Genomic DNA, 15,935 nt, shown 5'->3' with positions numbered 1-15,935 from the left:
TTTATTCAAAAAGTGTTTATCAAACATCTGCTAGGTGCCAGATTCTGTTATATAAGTAATGGAGAGACAGTGGTGAAGTAAACAGGCAAAAATTTCTGCCTTTGTGGAGCTGACATTCTGGTAGGCACAAAGCAAGCCTTAATGTGTAAAATCTGTCTCATTTATAAGAGGGACTGATGTTTGTTAGTATCTGCTGTGTGTCCCAGTTATATGGAGGCCCTAAAAAAAAGAAATGTGTGAGTCAAGGAGCTTAAGATCTTGGTAAGCTGAAGAGATGGACGTAGCTGGCAGCATCACATATAGGCTTTGGAGTCTCCTAAGGCTCAGTTTGAGTCCTGTCTCTGCCACTCGCTACCTGAGTGAACATGGGCATCTCTGCTGCTGCCTTTCTGCTTGTGAAAGACATTGCTAATCAGTCAGCACCCTCTTTCTCATTGAACACCTTTTGATGCCATGCCCAGGGCAGACATCACTAATCAATCAGGACCTTCCCCCTGCTCCCCATTTTTACTGAGCACCTTTCTGGTCTTGGTTTATTCCCTGTGAGAAGAAGTTATAAGAATGTACCTTGTGGCTTTTTAAAAAAGGATTAGATGAGATTATATACGTCAAACTCTTAGCCTAGAGCCTGTGCAGTGGTATTCTGGGATACCGAAATCTGAGGATGCTCAGGCCCCTTATGTAAAACAGTATAGTATTTGCATGTAACCTGTGCACATCTTCCCATGTACATTACATTATCTCTAGATGATAATACCTTATAATACCTAATACAATGTCTGCACATCATTCATGGGAACTCCATGTAGAACCTGCAGCATGGAAAATTCCAATTTTGCTTTTTGGAACTTTGCGGAATTTTTTTTTTCTGAATATTTTCAGTCAAAGGACATAGAACCCATGGTTACAGAGGATGAATTGCACTCTCTGTATGTATTATTTCATTTAATTCTCACAGAAACTTGGCTTGTATTACTTTTTGTCTTCATTTTGGTCTAATGATGAAGGAGGTACATGAAGGCTAAGGACAGAGATTATCCTATCTGTTCAATTTGAAGAGGAATTGGAAGACTCTTGCTATCATCTCTGTGGTTTTCAAGTTATTTTTTATTTTAGGAAATGGAAGCCTTTTACTCCCAATATTAAATTGAGTCCCCAAATGGGCTGGGTGCCGTGGCTAACGGCCTCTAATCCCAGCGCTTTGGGAGGCTGAGGTGGGTGGATCACCTGAGGTTGCAAATTCAAGAGCAGCCTGGCCAACATGGTGAAAACCCATCTCTACTAAAAATACAAAAATTAGCTGGGCGTGGTGGCGTGCACCTGTAATCCCAGCTACTTGGGAAGCTGAGGTGGAAGAATTGCTTGAACTTGGAAAGTGGAGGTTGCAGTGAGCCAAGATTGTCTCCAGCCTGGGTGACAAATTGAGGCTCTACCTCAAAAAATAAAAATAAAAAATGAGTCCCCAAAGGTGGAGCTCTTTTGATTGGTGTGGGGTTGAGGGTGGCCTCGGGCCCTGCCCGCTGGGCTGTGCTCACCCCGTACCAGACTAAAATGGACTGCAGGGAGCATCCAGCCTGGAGTTTCCTCCAAAGCAGGTTCTCAGAGCACCAGGGCCGCAGTAGGTCAGCTGTTGTTTCTCAAGAAAAGGAGTTTCTGATTTTAACAGAGTTAGGAAGGTGCCTGTGTGCAGGCCTTCTCAGAGACTTTAATGTGGACAGAGTATGCGGTGATTTCAAAGGCCATTTGGTTACAGAGTTCTGTGTCAGAAGTTTCACAGGGGTGTCTTAGAAAATCCTGATCAAGACTAACCCCTGGTACAGATTGAGAAATTTGGGCTGAGAGAGGTGAAGTGACAAGCCCCATGATCGCCAGCTAGTTAATGACTGCATTGAAAATGAGAATCTGGGATTCTTAACTCCTTGTTTTTTTGTGCTGCATAGACAGATCGGTCTCCAAACCATGATTTTATTTAATGGTTGAGAGTGGGAAGGGACACTGCTGTAAAATATGATTATGATACTTTTATTGAGGACTTTATTGTTTCTAAAATCCTTTCCTCTACGTGAGACATCTTGATTGGAGAGGTTTTGAGTGTTAGAGTCCTTTAGTTCTTTACAAGTACCAATCTGTGCCAGCCAATGTCATCTTTGCAAGAACCTTCTATAAAGTTGAGAGGATGGGGCATCAGGGAAGTCTCCTGGTAACATTGATCTCAGGGTATACAGACAATTTAGCAGAGGGCTGGAATCCAAATTAGAATTTCAGGCTGGCTCTGATGCACTACTTCTTAAGATTGTATTTCGGTGTCAAATACCTATTTCAGAACCAAACAAAATTATAAATTGAAACCTGGGGATATGCCACTGAATTTTCTTCTCACAACATTTTTGATGCGTTAAATCATATTAATACAGGACTAACATGATTCTTTACTGAGTCTTAGTTTGCCAACCTTTAAAAACTTTTCACTTGCTTATATGATGTTGGTAAACGTGTTTGACACGTGTAGCTCGTTGGTCGCAGGCAGACGCTTGAAGGCATCTTGGCACTGTAACGAAGGTAAAATAAAGGTCCTTTGGATACCCTGAGACCACAGGGTAAGAGGGATTTCAGGAGGTAGTCTGGTTGGAAAGAAGGGGAGGAGATTTGCTTGCATAGTGAGGATATGATCGTAAGTTGGATGAAATGTTGAAATTGAACTCTGGCATGGATAAAGTTTACGGAAGGGCTATCTCTTGTGCTCCCCGTGGTACTGCTGTGATAGAGAACACAGAAGTTGGCTTTACTGCAAGTGCTTAACCAAGCCCAGTTGATAGTGTCAGCTCCTAGCACCCCTGAGCTAAGTGGGAAAGAATACTCTGATGAATGATTTCTGCCATATGTGAAAAATCAGGACATAGTGACATAAATTCATGCATAGTGACAGAAATCCATAGTGACGGTTTTCAAAATTTCCAGGGGAAAAGAAGTTACAGCAGCTAGAAACATGCTAGAATTAACATAAACTTCATTAGTTGAGAAGTTGCTCACACCGTCTTCATCAAGGTGGAAGATCTCGACCCTGCGAAGAGGTCTTCCTGTCATGTCTGAGAAATACGTACTGCCTCAGCATTTTGTTCACATGCAATCATACCCCCCATGACCACATTTTCATTAGTGATGGGCCCCATATATGGGGGCAGTCCCATAAGATTATAATACTGTTTTGTTTTTGTCTTTTTGAGACAGAGTCTCTCTGTGACCGAGGCAAAAGTGCAGTGGTGTGATCTCGGCTGGCTGCCACCTCTACCTCCCAGGTTCAAATGACTCTTGTGCCTCAGCCTCCTGAGTAGCTGGATTACAGGCATGTGCCACCATGCCCAACTAATTTTTCATATTTTTAGTAGAGACAGAGTTTCACCATGTTGGCCTGGCTGGTCTTGAACTCCTGGCCTCAAGTGATCTGCCCACCTCAGCCTCCAATAGTGTTAGAATTAAAGGCATGAGCCACTGCACCCAACTTTGCGGGTTTTGTTTTTGTTTTTGTTTTTGAGACAGGGTCTCACTCTGGTCTCCAGACTAGAGTGCAGTGGTGCAATCACAGCTCATTGCAACCTTGACTTCCTGGACGCAGAGGATCTTCCTACCTCAGTGTTCCAGGTAGCTGGGACTATGGGCATGTGACACCATGCGTGGCTGACTTTTTTGTATTTTTAGTAGAGACAGGGTCTCTCCATGTTGCCCAGGCTGTCCTCAAATTCTTGGGCTTAAGTGATCCATGGCCTCGCAAAGTGCTAGGATTACAGGCATGAGCCACCATGCCCAGCCTTAATACTGTATTTTTATGGTAACTTTTCTGTGTTTAGATATGTTTAGATATACAAATACTTCCCATTGTGTTACCATTGCCTACAGTATTCAGTACAGCCACATGCTGTATAGGTTTGTAGCCTAGGAACCACTATACCATATAGTGTAGGTATGTAGTAGGCTGTGCCATCTTGGTTCATGTAAGTGCACTCTGATTTTCACATAATGGTGCATTTCTCAGAACGTATCCTCGCTGTTAAGCAACACATGACCATATCCATGATTTTCAGAAAAGGGGCCATTTACAATTATTGTACAAGTTAACTGATTCTGGTTCATAGCATGCAGAGCTGATTTTATTTTCTTCTTCAGCATCCCAGTGACTGCATCCCTCCCTCCGCTTGAGTGGCCGCTCTCCAGTCAGTCAGGCTCTTATGAGCTGCGGATCGAGGTGCAGCCCAAGCCACATCACCGGGCCCACTATGAGACAGAAGGCAGCCGAGGGGCTGTCAAAGCGCCAACTGGGGGCCACCCTGTGGTTCAGGTATGGACTCGAATGCTCTTCCTTTTGTGTGTGGTGTTTGTTACTAAGTGATTCACTTCTGCTTGACCCACTATTTGTTGCTTGTTAAGATGAGGTGTGTGTCTCAGCCTCTTACTCCTTTGAGGAATGAGAAATCTGAGATTAAGTTAGCATCAGAAGCTAATCTAGCGACTCATAAGCCAGAGGAGAAAGCTTTCTGAGCTGGATAAGGATAGAAATGATATTCATGTGCCTGGATGCTTCTTCCTTTTTCTTTCTGATGGAGAAACTTCTAGAGCTTTGTAGAGGTTTGTGTGTTGACTGACAGGTTTCTGAAGCCATCATCTTAAGTTTCAGATAAAGAGTTCATTAATAAAAAATACTAAATCTTGTAAAATGCAGAAAAGTAAGAAAATTAAAACTATATATTATCAAACTACCTTAAAAAGCTACATTAGTGTTTTGATATACTTCCTTTCTTTTTTTAATTCACAAACATGGCAGCCTCTTACCATATATTTCTATACTTAATTCTGTAGCGAACATGTAGATTGTACTCTGATCTTTTAATTTTATGTTTTGCCATGAGCATTTCCTTTTGTTTTTTTATTAATCAGTATCTTCTTTTGTGTGCCTGTGGCTTTTCATTTAACCTCAGATTTTTTTTTTTTCAAAATAAGTAAGGAAGTATGCTTATTTATCCCCAAAACAGTTGGAGTTGAAATATTTTTAATTATATAATCTGGTTAACCAGGAACAACTGATTGGTGCCCATTAACCAGGTCAATTAACCAGAACCTTTAATATATTTAAATTAATATAACTTGAATTTTTGGTATTTGCTTTAAAGTGGAAGTATTCTATTAATATAATAAAAACCTGGTTCTTAATCTGTAGTGTACATCAGAAACTCTAGGGTGGTTCTTAAAAATTCAGATTGTTGGGCATTCTGAAACTACTTAATTAGAAACTACAGAGCATGAGTAAGTCCCAGGTAAACAAACAAACAAGTGAAAAACCTCAACCCCCCCAAATCTCCATAGGCCTTTTGGGTGTGTACCTCTGATTAAGGACATCTATGGTAATATTAAGAACGTGTAAGTCTTGACAATTGCTTTTTTAATTGGATATCGCAGACATCTTGGAATCTGTTTCTATTGAGTTTTTTGTTTCTTGACCATGAGTCCCAATTTCCTGTTTCGTTGCCTGTCTGGTAGTTGTCGACTGCACTCTGACATGGTGACGATATATGCTGGGTATGATAGACATTCTGAGCTTTATTTTGCACTTTGTCAGGGTGGATCTGTGGAAGGCTCAAGGTGTATCTAACTTGATGGGGCTTAGTTTTTAAACTCTCTTCTCTGCGTTTTATTTGAGGGTTGGTTTTAGGCCCCATTAGTAGCCCTTCCTCTGAGGCATCTGCTTGTTCTGAAGGCATGGACTATTTGGATGCTTGGTGGGGAGGTCTCTTGAATCTGGTGGGCTGGAATTCCCATATGCCAGCTCCACTTCACTCTTAGTCTCTCTGTTCTCTTTACCCCATAGCAGCCCCTCTCTGGTAAAGCTTGCACCATCTCTCCCTGTGCTTACACAGCCCAGCCCTTGGCCAAAGACTTGAGGTCTTCCCTGGCAGCTTCCTCCTCTCTGATGCCACTGATTCTAGAGGCTTCCACAGCCTGGCACTCTGAGTGGTGCCAGACATCTAGGATTTATTTTAGGAAATCCTCAGCTCAGTGGGACCACCGTGCTTAGCTCAGATGCTGCTCTCTGCAAGTGGCGGGGAGCTGTCCCCAGGCAGAGAGCTGAAGTGAAGATGGGCTCACCTGTGCACTCTCTCACCTTTGGGGACTGCAGCCTTCTGCTTCCTGCCATCCAATCCTGAGAGCAATTGCCTTATGTAATTTTTTAAAAATTAAGACAGAGTCTCACTTTGTCACCCAGGCTGGAGTGCAGTGGCATATTGGTTCACTGCAACCTCTGCCTCCTGGGTTCAAGTGATTCCCCTTGCCTCGGCCTCCTGAATAGTTGGGATTACAGGTATGCGCCACCATGCCTGGCTAATTTTTGTATTTTTAGTAGAGACAGGGTTTTGCCATGTTGGCCAAGCTGGTCTTGAACTCCGGACCTTGTGATCCATCTGTCTCAGCCTCTCAAAGTGCTGGGATTACAGGCATGAGCCACCGTGCCTGGCCAGCTGCTCTGTTTTACACGTCCAGAGCTCCATGCACCTTTCCTTCATGCACCTGCCACTGCTTGTAATTCTACTATTTGCATAATTATTTTGTCAATGTCTTTTTCTGTCCTAGACCATGAGCTTTGTTTAAAAGAGACCACAACTTTCTTCTTATTCTTCATTGTATATCAGCACCAAGCACAGTTTGCCACTATAAACATAGCAGGCATTCAACAAATACTTGGAGAATGAGTTTGCTCGTTAAATGAATTGGCCGAACAATCTTAAGTCTTAAGGAGAGAGAATCTGTATCCATTTCTAGCTGTGTGGTATCTTCATTCACTGATCACTCAAAAGGTGTTTATTGAGCACCTGCTATATACCAGGCATGGTGCTAGGTTCTGGGTTATGATATGAACAAAACAGCTGGAAATTCTCACCATCATGAGCTTACATTTTGGCAAGATGATAGTAATAATAAACACTTAGAAAGCATTTGCTGCATGTGAGACCCTGTTCCAAGTGCTGTATAAGTGTTAATTTAATACTCAAAAGAGCCTTATGATGCAGGTAAGAGGTCAAGGAGCGGTCAAGGACTTGTTCAAGGTCATGGCTATTAAATGGTGAACTGGGATTTGGATCCTACAAGCACTACTTGCGGCACAGTAGAGCTGGTCATCCACATCTCTGTGCAGACCAGCTTTTCCTCCTTCTCACTTGTCACTTCTCATTTCTTCATCAGGCAGAGAAAGCCTGATGGGAAAACGCCCATGCTTCCTGTGGACCACTCCCTTCCCCCTAGTTTTACATGCTGTTCCAGTATGAGCTGTGTTTCCACCTCATTGGAGTCTAAGTCCTAATTCTTAGGGAGATGCTGATTGGCCCTGGCTTGGGAGGGTGCTGCTCATTGGTCCAGTTGGCTGTGGCCTGGGAGGTTGGGCTGCATGAGGAGTGAGGCTCGGCTCACCCATTCATCAGGGGCTGGGCCCTAGAAATTTCCAGAGGAAGGGAATAGGCTGAGTGTACAGTCCAGGAGACAACTGCTAGGCAGTCCCTGAAGTTTGTGCCTCTCCCTCTGATAGCTCCCAAGGACCCTTCCCTCTTTCCACCTGTGACTTTGGTTGTTTGTTTATTTTTAGAGATAGGATCTTGCTTTGTCATCCAGGCTAGAGTGCAGTGACCTGATCATTGCTCACTGCTGCCTTGAATGTCTGAGCTCAAGTGATCCTCCCACCTCAGCCTCCTGAGTAGCTGGGACTACAGGCGTGTGCCACCATGCCCAGCTAATTTTTTCCTTTTTTGTAGAGACATGAGCTCTTTATGTTGCTCAGGCTGGTCTTGAACTCCTGGACTCAAGTGATCCTACCGCCTCATCCTCCCAAAGTGTTGGGATTACAGTGTGAGCCCCCACAACTGGCCCAAGTGCCCGTAACTTTGAAAATCCAATATATGACTTTGAAACTTGTAGCCAAGTCTCCTTAAAAGACAAAACTTGGAGTCTTTTTAAAAAGTCACTTGAATAGATTACGTTTTTTCAAAATAAGTCATTCTAGTTCCCAGTTTTAGCGTGGGAAGTCAGTTTAAAAAAATAAAAACTTCTCTGAAAAATGAAGAAAAGAGTGGACTTTAAGAGGATTGCTGCCCTTAACCTTCAAGGGAGTGTGAAAACTCCTTCTGGAATCTGGAGCGCCGCCCTTTCGTACCCAGAAGAGCAGCGTAGCCTGCTCTGTACTTGCCCGAATGCTCCCGCCAGCTTCTCTGATCTCTCACTCTTTATCTCTGTATCTGTTTCTGTTTCTGAACCACAGCCTCCTTTCCCCTCTCAGTCCCCACCCTTCTCTCTTTTATTTGCCACACTACAGAACTTCATTCTTTTTTTCACGCTGAGTGGTTTTAAGCTCCTCTTTATATAAAAAGAAAATGAGTACAAGACAATTTCATTTTTTTATCCTTAAATATGTGATTAAAAATCTTAAACATATGCCATGCTCAGCTGTTCTCTTCATTGCTTTTTTTGAATGGCACTTGGTCTTGGGAGAAAGTTTGTTCCAAAACCTTAAATGCGTTTCAGATCTCACGACTCATTTGTATGGGGAGTGTCTTGTTGGGGACCTGCCATGTGCCAGGCTTGCTGCTGGGTGCGGGTGATACAGTGCTGGTGAGATCAGCATAGCTCATTCCCTGGGGGAGCTCAGGCTGTGAGAGGTGAAAGTGGACTAGGATGGTTTGGGTCGATCAGGGAGGCCTGAGAGGCCACATGGCGGCCACTTGGAGTGGGTCTGTGGGCTGATGCCCGGACTCCGGGTGGGACGCAGTGGCTGATTAGAAGCTTGTCCATCACATTCCATTAGAAGCTTGTCCTGCTTGGGAGTAACTGCTTCAACAGAACAAACCGTGTTGAGAGGTTGTACTGGAAGATGTACTTTAGAGGGAGGGTCATGTTGAGGAGGTGACTTACCATCCAGGACCTGGAACAGGTCACAGAACCAGCAAAGAGACAAATGATGTCCTCCTCCTCCCACGTGCTGTCTCTCTCGGTGGTGGGAGAGTATTTCTATACAGAGTACAGCACCTGCAAAGGCCCGGAGGCAGGCAAGGACTCTGTGTGTCTGGGGCTGAAGGAGGCCCAGTGTCATTAAAGTTTAGCTTGCAGGGTGATGGCTGGCAGGGCTTGAAAGCCAAGGGGAGGAGCTGAAGTTTTACTTATTCCAGGGCAAGGAGAAGAAGTGATAGGGTTTGAGTAGGGGAGAAACTTGATTCTGATTTGACATTTCAAAGACCACTTAGGCTTCAGCCTGGGGACTAGATTAGAAGAAATTATGGAGGAAGCAGGGAGATGAGATTGTCAGCCTGTGGCAGTGCCAGGGGAGAGATCAAAGTGGTGAGGACTAGAGGTGGCAGTCGGAGCGGAGGATAAGGACAGTGGTGTGATCTTCAGGACTTAGGTATATGGGAGGTAAAGGAGGACTGAGTGGATGGTTCAGCTGGATGGATGGCAGAGAAGGGCTTGGGAAAGAAAATGTTTTCTTGGGGGAAGATTGCAAGTTCAGTTTGGGGCAGAGAAGGTACAAAGGCCTTCCTAGACACCCAGGCAAAGATGTCAAATAGGAAGTCGGATATATGAGCTTGGAGCTCAGCTGCAAAGTCCTGAGTTTGCTCTTGGGATGCTTCAGGACTGCACGCTTGATCACAGAGGGCTCGGCACGCACTCACTTGCCAGGACTGACCGTCCACACCCTCAAGAACAACGTGCCTCTCTCCAGAAGCAGTTGACGTAGGAGAGAAGCAAAGAAGAGACTGTATAAACAGGATCACAAGTAGACAAGCTCACTGAACTGGCCAAATGTCAGGGGCAATAGGGAGTGGTGGGGAACAGGGCAGAGCGGCATGGGAGTTTTGCGTCAAGGCAGGTGCTGTTCAGTCCCTGTAGATTGTGACATGTGGGAACGTGGGTGGAATGTTGCCAGGTTTTATGTTTTTTTTCTCCCCAAGAGCTAGGAGTCGGAATTTTTATGTGAAATTTGATTTTTTTTTTTCTTGAGATAGAGTCTTGCTCTGTCACTAGGCTCGAGTGCAGAGGCATGATCTCGGCTCACTGTAACCTCTGCCTCCGGGATTCAGGCGATTCTCCTGCCTCAGCCTCCCGAGTAGCTGGGACTACAGGTGCCCACCACCACGCCCAGCTAATTTTACTATTTTCAGTAGAGATGGGGTTTCACCATGTTGGCCAGGACAGTCTTGATCTCTTGACCTCATGATCCTCCCGCCTCGGCCTCCCAAAGTGTTGGGATTACAGGTGTGAGCCAGTGTGCCCGGCTGAAATTTCTAATTTTTAAGTTTTGGCCACTAAATCAAACTCTGGGTTGAATTTGGCTCAAGGTAAATATGCTTCAGTTCACATCATCTGGAGTAAATGAAAATGGTGCTACTTCAAGGTTTATCAAATAGGAAGGGAGATAAGGGAGAGGTTCTATTTATATGATATCTAAGGATTGTCCAGTTAGGGAAGGAACCCTGTTAGCAGCCAGATCCAGGTAGTTCCCTTCCAAAGCTCTAAATCTCAGGTGGATGTGGGAGCTCACTCCTGTAATCCCAGCTACTTGGGAGGCTGAGGCAAGAGGATCACTTGAGCCCAGGAGTTAGGGCTGCAGTCAGCTGTGATCACGCCACTGCACTCTAGCCTTGGTGACAGAGTGAGACCATATCTCTAAAAAAAACAAACAAATAAATAAAAAACTTCTAGATCTTATTGAAATAGAGCAAGTCTAGGGTTCTTTCAGAGGAACCAGGGAATCTTAATTCACTAGCGTGACTTTGGTCTGCAGGTATCACATGAGAAGGGGAACCACTTGATTCATCTCAAAAGAGCCACACGCCTTTTGATGGAGCCCTGCCACCATTCCTCGCTCTGTTTCAGGACAGGATGCTGTGGTACTCTGGTGGACAAAACCACCATTCAGAGCAGTTTTGCAAGGTTGGGCTTTAAGTGTTTCCATAGCTCTTCAGCTTATGGGATCTAATAATATCCCGGTTGAGAGTGGCCTGTATAACGCCATTGTCATTTAATCCTTTCCTGGCAGCTTCCAAACCTTTTAACCATATTCTGCACAGAAATTCCCTGGAGGGAACACTTTGTTTGATTCCTTATCCATCCTTGGGCTGGGGCTTTCAGAAAAACATTATTCTTATCACTCCCTGGGATGCATGTTTAATGGAAGGAATAATCAGGGAGCTATCGTTTTAGGGAACGATCAAAATATGAGAACGTGGAAGCGTAGCACTCATCTCCAAAGAGGCCTCTTGGTTCTTTCAAGCAGATGTTGAGACATGTGGAAAAAACATGGGTAGCTCTGCTAGGAGAATTCCTTGCAGATGCGGAAACCCGATCGCCGCTTCATTCCGGGTAACAGTAATGAGCTTCGTAGGGCGGTGAGTGAGGGCCCGCAGCCCACCTGTCCAGACTACTGCCTCCTGGGCTGGAGGAGCCAGTAAAGTCTCCAGGCTTTCAAAATCTCATAAAATGGATTACGGGACGTGGATGCTCATTCTGTTGGATTTCGGCTTTTATGCTAACTGCAACTTACTTACTTGAAATGATCTCTATGGAAGGAAGGAAGCCAGATGGATTTGCTCCTTGCCAGGTGAAAGCTGCACTCCTGACAGTAAGCAGTGCCCCTTCAGCAATTGGCTGGGTGTGCTGGCTTCCATTTGTCTAATAAAATTTTGTGTTTGGGGATGTGAGACAGGAAGCAGTTCTTGCTGATGCTAATTTGTCCTGATCATAGCTGCTGTGTTGGTGTCTACCGAACGTTCCATCAGACCTCCTGGGGAGGGGAAGGGAAAGAGGTGGTGACCAGGTCGCTCAGGCTTCCAAAAAATTGGAGGAGAGTGTTCTGAGATCACTGGGGTTCATTTGCTGATTTATTAAAAATACTTACTAAGCACCTACTGTGTGCTTGGCACTGTGAATATGACATCGACCCACACAGGCAGAAATCCCTGTGGAAATCCCAGCTCCCATGGAGCTGATGTGCTGGCTAGGGGCAGAGAGCCATATAGCTTATAAATAGGAAATTAAATCATATGGTGGGAGGTGATACGTTCTGTGGGGAAAACTACCAGGGCAAGGAGAATTGGGAGTGGTTGGACGGACCTCCCTGGGAAGGCCACATTTGGGCAAAGAAGGAGATGTGGAAGTAGAAGCTCCAGGGACCTGGGGAAAAGTACTCTTCACGCCGAGGGGACAGCAGGGCTGAGCTGGGTGACATCTTGAACAGAGAGGAGGCCGGTATGGGAAGAGCAGGAGAAGGGGAAGGATGGAGAGGGCGGATCATGGGCCTCGCACATGTTTAGTTAGAGGACTTTGACTCTGAGTAGGGCAGGAGCTGGGAGGGCCTGGCTTGACCCAGGTATCAGCAGGATCCCTCTGGCTACTGAGTAGAGGAGAATAGGCGGGGGAGAGGGCAGGGAGAAGCTGCTGCGGAGGTCCAGGCCAGAGGGGATGGCGCTGGATCAGGGTGGGGATGTTGTGGGTAGGAGAAGGGGTGGCATTGGGAGCATGTTTTGAAAGTCAGGCTGACTGGATAGTTGCGAGACTGGCCGCAGGAGGGGTGGCATCTGTCTGTCTGGGGCGGTAGCCTTGGGGAAGGCCTGGGTCTCTGGGGACCCTGTTCTTCTCCTAGGAGACTTCTGCCATTTTCGGAGGGAAGGCATCTTTTAGAGGTGACTTGATGTAGCCTTTTCACTTCAAGATATAGGCGGAGTTGCGGGGGGGAGTAGCAGAGTGGGGTGTGCGATGTGGGGGTTCTGAGGCCGCCTTTCAAGGAGCTGTCCTCACTATCCTGCCTTGTCTATACCAGTCTCTTGGTGCTAACACTGGTGATTTCATTAAAATGTGAAAAAGACGACAGTCCAAGCCAGGTGCATCCGTGGGCCAGTTATGGCAATGCCACCTGCCCCGCCACGGCTGGGGGATGCCTGTGGTGGCCAGGGATGGCCTTGTGAAAGAACTGAGACCTGCATGCTGGTCTCCAAGGTGAGAGGTGGGGGCGGGGAAGGTGCAGGCAGAGGGGTGGCGTGGCGAGACGGGTCCGCACGCTAACCCGTCTTAACTGAAGACATGTAAGTTGACTGAGAGGGGCTTTCAATCCACAGTAGAAGAGAAATTGTCGTGAACGAGCCTCAGTAGTTGACAACACGAGCCCAGTGTTGTCCCTCCACGTAGGCGGAAAACAGAAAGCTTCCAGAATCTTAGAGAAACAGCTGTTCCCAAAAGGGAGATTAAGTCTGAAACTTGCAGTATTTCTGGCAAGCAATAGGAACAATATAGAAGAAACTGTGTCGCACGTAAACGCTGGGGCCGTCCTGCGTGCTGGGCAGTGTGGTGTGATGGCGAGAGCTCCCCTCCACTGGGTGCTTTCCTTACAGTGACCTAGTTAGTCTTTTCGGTGATACCGTGGAGTGTAGGTGGTAGAATTACTACGCTCATTTTACAGGCAAGGCAACTGGGACACAGTCGGGGTCAGCAGCTTGCCTGGGGTCTCAGGACGTCTGCAGCCACAGCCACGATGTTGACCACTGGCCCGTGCTGCCTCTTGGAAGTGGACGAAGTGGGTCATTCGGGGTGAGGCGGCTCTAGGGTCTGGTAGCTTTGGGACTCCGGGAGACTCACCAGGTGGTAGTTTCCTCAGTTATAAAGTGATGAAGATTTGTGCGTGTCAGGCTGTGTATTTCGCGTTTGTTGAGCATAGTTAGAATGCGAAACGGAAGTGCCCAGCATGATCTTCAACACAGAGAAGGCGCTTACTCCGTTCTGTTGAGAGAGAAGGTCATCTGTACACAGGTCACTTCTGAGCTCTACTAGCCTTGGGTTCCCATGCCTGTTCCAGCTTTTTCTAGTTGAATTAACCATGTCTGAGGCCAGGCTACAGTAGGGAGGGAGCTCTGAGAGTTGTTATTGACACATTGTGTGTTACAGACATGATCTTAGTTCATCCTTGCTACCACATGGTGAGTTGGGGCTGTTGTGATTCCCACTGGATGAGGGATAAGAGGCACAGGAGAGTGAACCTCATGCACTTGAAGTCAGGCAGCCAGGCAGCAGTGAAGGCCTGGCCTTAGCTTTTGACTTCTGGGTTCTTATCTTTCACTCACCCATTCGCTCATTCATCAGCCTGCTGGCAGCAGCGTCAAGCCCCAGGCATGGGGTACAGCGAGCACATGGGCTGAGACCAGGCGCCTGCGGAGCGCTGCAGCTGGGGCTGGATGTGAGATGAGATGGACAGGCTTTAGAAAGGGTCCTCTGCAGCAGCTCAGTGCAGTGCCCAGCTGGTCGTGTGACCTGAGTCTCGGGCCCAGGGTCAGGTGTTCAGGTTCTGCCCTCGCCTCTGCCCTCTCCACTGAGGGTCCTTAGGTGAAGCTGATTTTCTCTGCTTAAATGGGAAACGAGGCCTCTGGTCTAGGTGGGTTTCTAAGCACCTGTCAGCTACAACATGACACAAGAGGGGACCATGACCACACCTGGGACCACTTCACAGGCCCTGAGCCATCTCACTGTGGCCCGTCTGCAGGCCGAGGCTGATGTTCGCAGGAGCACCTGTGTCCCCAGCTGGACCTGTCGCCCTTCTGGGTGCCCTGTGGGTTTAGTGGGTGTGGGGACCAAGACCTCTTTATTGAACATTGAGCATTTTCTAATTTGGTCCCATGAATGAGACTCCTAATGGCCTTGGAAGATGCCAGCTCCGTTGACAATAAGTCATGAACTGGACCATGCGGGGCGATGGGGGGGCGGTGATGGCTTCTCATGGGGCCCTGTTTCCTCCGGATCCTGGGAGACATTGCCAGTGTCAAAGCCATTCATTCTGAACCTCCTAGAAGACTATAGCCTGACTCTCGCAATAGTCATGCCTGCTTATTGAGCACTTACTATCTGACAAGCACATCACGTGGAATGGCTCAGGCAGGTATGCAGCCTCTGCTCTGTGATGAGGAAACCAAGGCTCAGAAGCATCGAACAACTTCCCCAACCAGCACACCATCGCCAGGGAGGAGCAGGCTGACCCTGGCCGAGCTTCTCCTTTGTGCCAGCTCAGAGAAATAGTTGTGCCGCCCTCAACCCCATTTACAGCTGAGGAAACTGAGGCTCAGAGAAGCCGAGTGGCTTTTTCAAGGTTGCATTGCTCTTCAGGAGGACAAGACGGGTGCCTGACTCCAGGGTCTTTGCAAAGGTTACACGGGTTGACACTGGTGAGGTGTTAAACAGAGACCGCCTGCAATGAGAGCTGAAGATATCCTCATTATTTTTCTTATTAATTTGTCCTCTGAACCATGGTGTTAGGATTTTAAAAAGGAGCAGTTGTTCTCACGTGGAGACTTTAGTTTCTTGCTGCGACCTCTGAGCTGGCATGGGTGAGTTAGGGGCGGACGGTCTGGAGGACGTTCTTTCTCACCATTTCTTATGTGCTTTGTGCGCGGCTCTTGTCCTCAAACGACGCCATGACATGGGTGTGGTGGCCATCCCCGGCCTGCAGCCTGGGAAACTGACCCTTTTGAGGTCAAAGGCCAAGCAGCTGGGATGTGGGAGCGCTGAATGTGAAAGCATTCTGTTGGGCACCTTGGCCAAGCCATTTCCACTGCACTGTGTGGTCCTCAAGCCCACAGCTTAGCAGGGACCCTATTCTGAACACTGGCACAGGTTCAAAAAATTTCATTAATATGCATGTGTATATGTACACAGACACAAACACACATATATAAATTGTATATGTTCATATATACATACATGTATATATGCAGTGTGTATATACATTGATATGTATTTGTGTGTCTGTACCCCTGCATTTTTATTCCATTATTTTATTTTATTTTATTTTATTTTTTTTTGAGACGGAGTTTCGCTCTTGTTACCCAGGCTGGAGTGCAATGGCGCGATCTCGGCTCACCGCAACCTCC

General features: G+C 46.6%; 1 protein-coding gene across 9 annotated transcripts in view; it reads left to right on the top strand.

The window, feature by feature from the left end:
- NFATC2 (nuclear factor of activated T cells 2) overlaps window positions 1-15,935 on the top strand; it is a 177,868-nt gene that overhangs the window by 39,176 nt on the left and 122,757 nt on the right. For all 9 annotated transcript variants that reach the window (XM_037727253.1, XM_037727254.1, XM_037727250.1 and 6 more), the window contains one exon: window positions 4,162-4,333. In XM_037727253.1, coding sequence (XP_037583181.1) covers window positions 4,162-4,333 — 172 coding nt within the window. The remainder of the gene's footprint in view (window positions 1-4,161; window positions 4,334-15,935) is intronic.

Source organism: Cebus imitator, unplaced genomic scaffold, assembly GCF_001604975.1.
Source record: "Cebus imitator isolate Cc_AM_T3 unplaced genomic scaffold, Cebus_imitator-1.0 Scaffold224, whole genome shotgun sequence".
Lineage (NCBI taxonomy): Eukaryota > Metazoa > Chordata > Mammalia > Primates > Cebidae > Cebus > Cebus imitator.
Note: the sequence above shows the minus strand (reverse complement) of the source record. Positions and strands in the feature narration are given on the sequence as shown.